The 9,712-nt window shown below is 42.0% G+C and overlaps 1 protein-coding gene across 4 annotated transcripts; it reads right to left on the bottom strand.

Moving 5' to 3' along the window:
• Positions 1–212: 212 nt before the first annotated feature.
• C20H6orf141 (chromosome 20 C6orf141 homolog) lies at positions 213–8,671 on the bottom strand. Of its 4 annotated transcripts, XM_060403691.1 has the most exons (3): positions 6,569–8,671; positions 5,264–5,395; positions 213–4,966 (listed from the first exon to the last, which is right to left on the bottom strand). In XM_060403691.1, exon 1 carries the CDS (start codon positions 8,612–8,614, stop codon positions 8,051–8,053), a length of 564 nt encoding a protein of 187 aa, XP_060259674.1. In that variant the 5' UTR covers positions 8,615–8,671; the 3' UTR covers positions 213–4,966; positions 5,264–5,395; positions 6,569–8,050. The 4 variants fall into 4 exon arrangements, with proteins under 4 accessions (XP_060259674.1, XP_060259673.1, XP_060259675.1 ...); XM_060403690.1 differs by having other exon boundaries at positions 5,264–8,671; XM_060403692.1 differs by lacking the exon at positions 5,264–5,395.
• Positions 8,672–9,712: the final 1,041 nt, after the last annotated feature.

The raw sequence follows: 9,712 nt of genomic DNA, 5'->3' as shown, positions 1-9,712 counted from the left end.
TACTTAATGACACCAGAAGCAGATGATTTTTAACATTAATATGAAAAATAATATTCGATAGCAATCATACAGTAAAGAATTTTGATCCTTTGGTGAGTATGATATAATTATTATATATGAACAATGTCAAGCAGCTAATACACTTTAGTAAAACTGTCTGGTTTTTATATTTAGTAGAAATGTCTACAAAAGAAACAGAAACTACTAAATTATACCATTCAAGGAATGTTCTTCTTTATTCTTTAAAAAAATCAATAAATAATTTCATGTTAATTATCCAAATTTAATAAAACCATCATGGGTGAACTAAATTTGCACTTATTGAGCAAAAAATATTACATTTCACTGTTTCCTTATCTAAAGTTTTATACATAAGTCACAGATAATATCAGAACTGATTCTTAATCACTACAACTCCTGTGTTGCAAACTTATACTGACTCTACTGTTGAAATACCGGAGAAGGCAATGGCACCCCACTTCAGTACTCTTGCCTGGAAAATCCCATGGACGGAGGAGCCTGGAAGGCTATAGTCCATGGAGTCGCTAAAAGTCAGACACGACTGAGGGACTTCACTTTCACTTTTCACTTTCATGCACTGGAGAAGGAAATGGCAACCCACTCCAGTGTTCTCGCCTGGAGAATCCCAGAGATGGGGGAGCCTGGTGGGCTGCCGTCTATGGGGTCGCACAGAATCGGACACTACTAGAGTGACTTAACAGCAGCACAGGGGTTGGAGACACAAAGTGCATTTCAAGTGAGTAAGATTCTGAAGTCTTGGGAACTTACTCTCTAAATGAATGCATGTAGCTGATTCTGTGTGTGTGTGTGTGAGTGTGTGTGTGTATATGTATACGTGTGGTTGAGAGAGAGAGGGAGAAAGAGGTTGATTGGGGGGACAACACTGAGAGTTCTTATATTATCTTCCACACAGAAAAAAACAATAAAGGAAAATAAAAATATGCTCACTGGAGGCTTACCTCTGAATTGTTAAACTCCAAACAGTAATCACAGGAATTATTTACAATTTAGATTAACAATAGGTTTCTTCAGAGACAAGTATTTTATTACTAAGCCCATAGCGATAATAAAAAAGCTGATAGGCTTTTAGTCCAGCGTTACCATTATTTTTAAATCTCTGAAGATGACGTACTGCTTACTTTTCACTCCTGGGGCAAATCCCGCTCATTGCCTGTAGATAACTCTGTTACTGAATACAGGTCACAGAACCTCCTTCCTTCTACTCCTATATTTTAAGATTACTTTACTTGCTAAGCTTGTACATTTTCCCATCCAGCTGGGATGTTGGGATGGAAAGATTGTAAAGCCTGAGCCTATATCCTCTGGAATCTTAGTCAATGTTGAGGTTGGCTTGGGAAGTCCATAGGCTGGCAGATGGCTTTTTTCTGAAATGTGGACATCAGTGGTCAGGGAATCCTTTTACACATGGTGGCTGTGTTCACAAGTCTTTCCTTAAAGTCTTTTGATTTAAAAATCCTCTGGTGCCCTGTATACCTCCTTGTCTCTGTCCCAAGTAAGCTGAATTCAGGGTATTCATTTGTACCTACTTTTTCATGGACCCAACAGGCTTTCAAAATAAACTCAAAGTCACAAGATTTTTTAGAAGTGAGACATGTGCCTAAAGATTATCCAACAGGCACGCAAATCAGCTTTAACACTCAGGGTTCTGAGCCTGGGGCAGATTTGTCCAACAAATCAGCCTTAGGATTAGGCTTGTTGCGCACTTAATAGCCTCAGTGATCAATGGATTGAGCCCTCTGCCTACATGGACGCTGTGCAGTTCTTACTCTACTCTCAGTAAGGTGGCACTAATCCATTCTACAGCATTTTGGGTGTCAACAGTCAGGGCTGAACTATGCCAGAGTATAGTTCACTCCATAAAGAAACTCCTCGCAATGCTGCATTCTAAGAATTATAATGTGATTTTCTCCAAAAAAAGAATTCTGTGACTGGACCTTCCAGAATTCTATAACTGGGTCTTCTAGTTTCTGTCTTCAAGATGAGTGATGAACAGTATAAAAGGACAATAATCAGATCACATGTGATAATTTAAAAAAAAAAAAGACAGAAAAACAGTCTTAGTAAACACCACTGGTTTGAGAGACTGTCCTCAAGTCTTCTGAAACAAAAAGTGAGTTTTTAAACACTGAGGTTAGCTGGGCTCTGAAGTTATGAAGCTGGGTCCTAACTCCCTTGCAGAAACTAGGAGTTGGGGCCCTCATCTTTCTAGATTATATTTCAAAGGAATTGCTTCTGGTCCTTGAGACAGACAGTCCTGCTCCTGGGTTGTAAAACTGGCAAGAGGTTAGGAGATTTATATCTCAAAGGGACAGAGAAAGAAATTTACAATTGCAAGTTTTCTCAAGTAATGCTGAAATGCAGCAAGATCCTATGGTCTTCCCACCGACATCCTCCGTCTGCCTTTTGTCTACGGAAAAACTTTAACCAAAGAACAAGTTTAATCAGAGAACTGAGAAAACACAGAAGCAAAGAAAAGCAGGACAAAACAATAATAATTTAGCTATTAATACTAAACAAAGTTAAGGACCTTTAGTTGCTTTTTGAGGTTATAGATAATATTCTGAGCCATATCCTGTGAGCAATGTTGCAGATACTGAAATCCCCACCAGACAGAAGCTAACTACATGACGACCGGACTGTAGCCATGACTTAAGCTGCCACAGTTCCAAGTACTGGCCTCAAGGAAACCAAATGACTCTGGAACTGAAAATTAACTGTACTTAATCACAATGACACAAGTCAGACCACCGATGACCAATTTCAAGATGTTAGAGCTGATGGTGCTATTTCTACACGTAGCCACCACCCTCTGTCTGTAAAAGCTCTAGCCCGCTGGAGTTGTCAGTGGGCCAGCATCTAAAATAAGGCAAACTGTCCTTTCCACCAACCTTGCTTCGGAATTGGCATTTGAGTGGCCAGCAGCCTGATACCACTTTCTGTTACAATGATCTAAGGAAAAGGCGCTCAGAAGCTATAGTCAGGAAAAAACCTGAAGTTTAGCTTGAGCTGAGAATAAAATTAACATCATCTTGGTCACTATAAAAGTTCCCTCTAGCATGCCTGCATTCGCCCCCCTGTCCAGTACAGGTGATATTAGCTGACTCCCTTTCTATAACCAAGCTCTGAATGAACAGCCTCTGTTTGTCGTATTTTTTAAGGCTGCAGCCTCCTGAAAGTACTCATTGGATCTTAGAAATCTAAGTTTGAATTTAAATTAATTTCTTGTTTTGAAACTGAGTCTTATGTTTTGTTAACTATTACCTACATTGTGCCTAGTAACTGATTATAATTCCTTACTCTTTCCAAAGTAAACTGGATTGTTTTTTTCCTTATCTTCATCTACAGAAACAAAGTTATAAAGATTTGCCCTCCCTAATTAAAGAGCAAAGTACTGACCACAGTTATAAGAATGTCAGGGTGTTCAAGAGTCACAGTCTTTGTTTTCTTATCTGAATCAGTTGATTCAAATTCAGGCTCCACCTTCCCCCCACCCCCTCCCAATTCATTACTAGTGGCTGGCAAGTCCTGACTCAGCCTGTAAGTGTTGTAATTGGGCTTTCTTTAAAGACTTCCTGCCCACTTCCCTTAGGGAGATTTTTAAGTATTGTTTCACATTATTAGACAATAAAAGAATCACATTTCTGAAATAGTTTGACCTTCAACAACCAATCAGTCTTTCATTAGGAAAACTTTAGACTAATAAGGTTTAAAAAAAAAAAAGACAAAACTTATTAGAGATCGCTTTGCCAATTCACACAGCAATACATATTGCACTCTTTTGTAATCTCTAAATGTTTTCATAATTCTACAGTGTTATTTCCATAACATTGTTAACAATTACTGAGGAATATAAAAAAATAATTTTTTTTCAGTTTTTGTAAGTGACAGAGTAGGATACAGCAGCAAATATAGCATATATGTCAATACCTGTCAAGCTTCAATGTGAATCACACAGGGATCTTGACAAAATGAGAAATCTGATTCAACAGACTTAAGAGCGGGGCCTAGAATTCTGCATTTCTTAAAAACCCATCCTTCATGATGCCCAAGTTGCTGGTTCACAGACCATACTTTGAATAGCATCCTAGTATGCATTAGTTTATATGAAGACAATACTCAGATTTTATATATTGTTTATGCTCAGAAAGTGAAAGTGAACCCACTCCAGTGTTCTTGCCTGGAGAATCTCAGGAACGGGAAGCCTAGTGGGCTGCTGTCTATGGGGTCGCACAGAGTTGGACAAGACTGAAGCGACTTAGCAGCAGTAGCAGTATGCTCAGAAAAGTTGTATATTTATATGCACATATATACATACATTAAAAAACCAAATAAATAAAACCAGACGGGAAACATACCAATTAAAAGAGATCTGGGGTCATGGGTGAGTTTTTGTTTTTCTTTTTCCTCACAAACTAACATTTCCTTAATTTTTTTTTTTTGCAATGAATGTAACTTTTTCTGTTGATGGAGAGCTTTTTCTCTTTATCTTTTCTCTCTTTTTTTTTTTTAAGCAAAAAGGCACATCAAGTGCTAGTGATGACCAACAAGAATAAGATCAGCAAGTGGAGTGTAATGACTCTCAAAGTTGACGCAGACTGTGGACAAAGGTTAAAAGAGGCTGACACTTGCTTGATCCCTGGCAGTTATGTGGCTGTCCTATGTCTTTGGCCACTTGAGTGGTCAGCTGGCTTCCAAAGTCGTTGCTGTGATTCATCCACATAGGACAGCTGTAGATGATCCATTTTTGGTGAGGTGGAAGTAAGACCAAAGATCCAAGACCCAGTCATTCTCAGAGACTTGGCTTTAAGTCAAGCTGGCATTGAGGATGCCCAAGCTTCCGTTTGGTTCACTCCCAGGACACTGTTAACTGGAAGATTCTTCAGCTTCTGTTCACGACAGGGTTCTGCTCAGGGATCAGGAACACCTGTGAAGCAAACCCAACAGGACTTCAACTTATGACTTTCTACATCAGGGAGACAGCTTTTAAAAGAAAATCTATAAGCATATTGTAGGCAGTTGGCAGGGAGGTTGATAAGTGCTTTAAAAATAATTTTGACTTAAAGGAAAGAAAATTAACCCAAACATTTGGATTAAAGGAATTTGGCTGACTAGAATAAATACATTTCTGAAAGACAGGAGATGAAATGAAAATTCTCTTATTCTGCTTTTCTGAGATGACAAGGGTGCCAGATTTCAAATCCCAGAGGGCAGACAGACTAACCTGATAGGTCCTAAAGAAAGTACTGCAAGCTCGTAGCTGCCAGAGAATCAAGCAGTCTGTGAATCTTCTTCAAAGGCTGTGAAGCGCAGCACAACTTAGGCCTCTTAGACTTAGGATCAATCTTATCACAAGCTGGGGAGAAGGGGGGCTATTACTAAGGAATTTAAGGAATGTATTTACTGATCTATTAAACATTGGGAAAAGCTAGAAATAAACCTCTTCTTCGAAGAATGTAGAAAAAGTCCATAAAAACCACTCATTTAGGATCTATAAGTTTTTTTGTGTTGTGTGCCTTCTGACGCTTTTTATTAAATAAAAGCCTAAAGTGAACTAAACGATAAAAAACAATACTAATCATTAACCTTGAGCATTTACTATATGTTAAGCACTGTTCAAAATATTTTTCATCTAACTTAATCCTAGGAAAACACTCTGTAAGGTTGATACTATTTATTATTCTTATTTAACAATTAAGGACCCAGAGGCACAGAGATGTGAAGCACTTGCCCCAGTGCACACAGTTACTTAGAGGTGGAGTGGTTTCGAACCCAAGTAGTCCAGCTCCTGAGTTTGCTCCATACAGAAGGCAAGGGAAAGACACTACTGTTTTGGGTCAACTTTAAAGAGGCTTTTAGAGAATTCCCTGGAGATCCAGTGGTTAGGACTCAGCGTTTTCACTGCTGAGGGTGCAGGTTTGATCCCAGATTGGAGAACTAAGATCATGACAAAAAAACAAAAAAGCAACTTTTCTTGTCTATATTCAAAGCTCAACCATGTAGGGCACATGTTGACTCTCAACAACTTATTAAGTCAGATCTGAAATTTGTCTGCTAAGTTAAACCTCACATTGGAGCCAGGCAGGGTTGTTACGTAAAAAGATAATTCATTTCATGGAGTCTGTATTACCTTTTTGACCTACCAAGCAATTTTGAGCACAGATGAGCTCTCAAGATACTTAGTTCCACTCAAGTGAGGGTCACACTGGCCTGAGAACTGCTAGTGGTGAGTCTCCAGGCTGCAGGCCTGGCCAGACTCAGGAACACCAAGGTGATTTAAATGTTTTTCTAATCTAACACTTATAAGTCTTAGCGTTAGATTTCTCATAAACATGAGTCAGAAAACCCAGGCTGCCCTCACTTATCTCTGACTCCCTAGAACTAAGTCCTAAAGGCCATCCCCAAACTTTTACAAGAGAGATGACCAGATCATATTATCTACTTAGTAAGCATATGCAGTAACTAGCTGTGTGACCACTTGACCTCCAGGTCTAGGTTGACTCATCTGTGAAACAGGGATGTATCTTACCTGTCTTGTCTGGCAAGAGGTGGATCAGACCACATCTGAGGGTCTGTCAAGCTCTATACTGAAAATAAGGGGAAAAGGAGGAGTCTGGGAGGGGGCCATGTTCAACAGTTTACTCCTTAAGAGTCAGAGTCCTCACTTGTTTCATTAATTCCTGCAGTAACCGGATACTCCTTCAGTTCATCAGATCATCTCTAGAGGGAGTGCTTTGCTCTCACACACCTTCAAACCAGGCCCCACTACTAGAGTTAATAAAGACGGTGTTTAACAAAAAATTTAAAAAAAAAAATAATAATGAGTTGTTTCAATAGCATCAAAAGAAATTGTTTTCCCCAACACCATCAAGAGAGATATATTTTTGATTTGGTCTTCACTACAAATCTTAATAAGAAACTCTGAATAAGATATAGTCATTTTATGGCAAATTATACATTTCTATCTACCTTTATCTGCAGTATTTCAAACATTAAAATAACTAAAATTTTCATATTAATGGCATTTATGCTGAACTAAATTAGATACTTTGGGGTTAAGTCCTTTTAAACGGCATTTCACTTTCAAAGTTCTGCCTTCCGTTTTCCCCCCTTCTTCTCCTAGCGCCTCTTTTCTTCTCAACACTTGAGTTTGTCGCTCAGTCGTGTTTGACTGTTTGCGATCCCATGGACTGTATGTAGCCCGCCAGGCTCCTCTGTCCTGGGATTCTCCAGGCAAGAATATTAGAGTGGGTTGCCATTTCCTTCTCCAAGGGATCGTCCAGACCCAGGGATCGACCTCTGGTCTCCTGCATAGAAGAAGCCCTAACAGTTAAATGTGAAAAAAAGAAAAGAAGAAGAAAGATGTGCACATCAGAAGAGTAACAAAAAGAGATTTTGTTTACTGACTGCTTTGTTTTACATTTTATTTTCCCATTTCTTTTAACTTTCTATTTCAGTTTTAAAACAAGCTTCTCCCCAGATATTCCTACCTCCACCCCCTTGGCAGACAGCCAACTTCCCTTCGGCTTTCAGGTCTCGCAGAGAAAGGGGGTGGAGGCAGAAAAGAGACCAACTGAGAGGAATTGCAAAATAAGAATTAACAACAGATTTTCTTATTTCAAAATTCCCGCGTTCTACAAATTTGAAAATACATTTATTTCCCTCTTCTAAGGTCCGCAGACCGTCACAGTATTTAAGCCACAGTATTTAAGGAGGTATTTGTTGCTTACAGTTCAGTCTTCATTGGGTGCCCTGTTCCCTCCTGGAGAGCACGGCCAGACTCTTAAAAGGTTCTTGTAGTTTTGTTAATCACAGGTTGGAGTTTCCGGAAGCGCATTTTCTAGATAAGCGCTGCTTCACCGTTCCCGAACATTCCTCGGGCTCCTCTAGCCCACTAAATCTTGTCCGGTTATCAGGTCCGTGAAACGATCCTCTCTGCGTGGACACGGGTGTTTCTCTTTGTGCCGAAAGCGCGGGATTCTCCTGGGATCCTGGCGCTCCGCGACGCGTCTCACTCCCTGTTGGCGCGGAAAGTGACCGCGGTCATGGAGCGCTCCTCTGTCAGCGTGGTCATGCTGCCCTTCGCCCATGCGACCTCCAGGACTTCTTGTGTCACCTCATAATCCAAGACCCGCACGAGCAGGGGTTTGGGAGCTCGAGAGGGAGCGTCTACACGGCTGCCAGAAATTCGAATTTTCCGTGGAAAGAGAGAAGAGCAGTTGGGTTCCCGGTCTTGTCCTTGCGCTTTGAAAAGGTCCTCCTCATCGGCCACCTCTTCCCGCTCGGCGTCCCCCTGAGTCCCCAACCACCTCTCCGGGTGCAAAAGAAAGAGCACTTTATCTCGGACCCAGGAATCACAGTCCGCGTTCTCCCCCGCCCCGCAGTCCTCGTGGGTGCCGCCCTGCTTGCGGCTCCATTTCGCCGCCGAGGGGTTCGGGGCACCTGGGGCCGAGGGAGCCCCGCGCCCCTCCTCGTGCGCAAACAGCCGGAAGCGTTGCTCGCTGGGGGGCGAGTCTGCGAGATCTGGAGCCCCGCGGGGACCCGGGGCCCCCATCCCAGTATGAGGGCCATTCATCCGGTGGTTCTTCCACGGAATTTTGCAGCGAACACCAAGCAGAGCTCCGGAAAGCGCGGGACAGAAGGCCGTGGGCGTGGCCTCGCGCGCCCCGCCTCCCGGTCTCGGACTGGCCACGCCCGCTGCGGTGTTGCGCCCACGCTCTTCGGTGTTCCGGACCTTTAAAGGCGAAAAGCCTCCCCTCCCAAACACCACCCGCGCCATCCCGCCCCTTCCACACCCAACACAGCCTCCCCTCCCTCGCCTCGGATCGCACTTCGTCTTCTTACCTGTCATCCTACCCCTGCAGCTGTGGTCTCAGTCTCTCCGCTTTTTTTTTCTCCGCTCTATACTTCCAGCCCATCTCCGTTTGTCTCCAGATACGGTACACACTTGTACTGCACACACACGCCCACTTCCTGATCGAAATGCCAAGCACAAAGTATGCCTTCTTTCCAAGGACTCTCCTTGGAGTGAAGGAACAAGGAAGTAAAAAAAAAAAAAAAAAAAAACTAATTTAATCAAGTTTTTCTGATAAAAGTTTCCGTGACTCCGAACCCACCCCACCAGGTTGCCAAGCTTATCGAACGTAGCCAGAAATGTGGACCCCTTTGAGGAATGGCTTTTGGCCATATTTGTTGTTCTTCCATTGGAATGCGGGAATCAGTAGGACAGTGGTCACACGGGTCTTCATTTTGGTTATGATCTTGCTTGTTCCAGGAAAGGGCATTAGTTCCTTTGATCAAATGGAAATAAATAAAACCAAACCGCTAAAAGAACTTCAGGATTTAAAATTGTGTGTTCATTTTTAAAGTTTCACATTTCACTACTCCCCTACCTCCTCCGCACCCCTCCACCCGCCCCGCGACACACACACGCTTCTCTTTAACCTCCCAAATTAAAATACATGTATATGAATCTCTGGGTAGACTTTCAGAATCTAATTAGTAACAGGCCCTCTGAATCGTGACGCTGGAGAAGACTCTTGGCAGTCCCCCGGACAGCAAAGAGATCAAACCAGACAATCCTAAAGGAAATCAAGCCTGAATATTCATTAGAAGGATGCTGACGCGCCAATACTTGCCACCTGATGTAAAGAGTGGACTCAACTGGAATATA

This window comes from Ovis aries, chromosome 20 (genome assembly GCF_016772045.2).
Source record: "Ovis aries strain OAR_USU_Benz2616 breed Rambouillet chromosome 20, ARS-UI_Ramb_v3.0, whole genome shotgun sequence".
In the NCBI taxonomy this organism is placed as follows: Eukaryota; Metazoa; Chordata; class Mammalia; order Artiodactyla; family Bovidae; genus Ovis; species Ovis aries.
Note: the sequence above shows the minus strand (reverse complement) of the source record. Positions and strands in the feature narration are given on the sequence as shown.

Coding starts and splice junctions, on each gene's coding strand:
- C20H6orf141 (XM_060403690.1), bottom strand. CDS start 8,614: ATGAATGGCCCTCATACTGGGATGGGGGCCCCGGGTCCCCGCGGGGCT.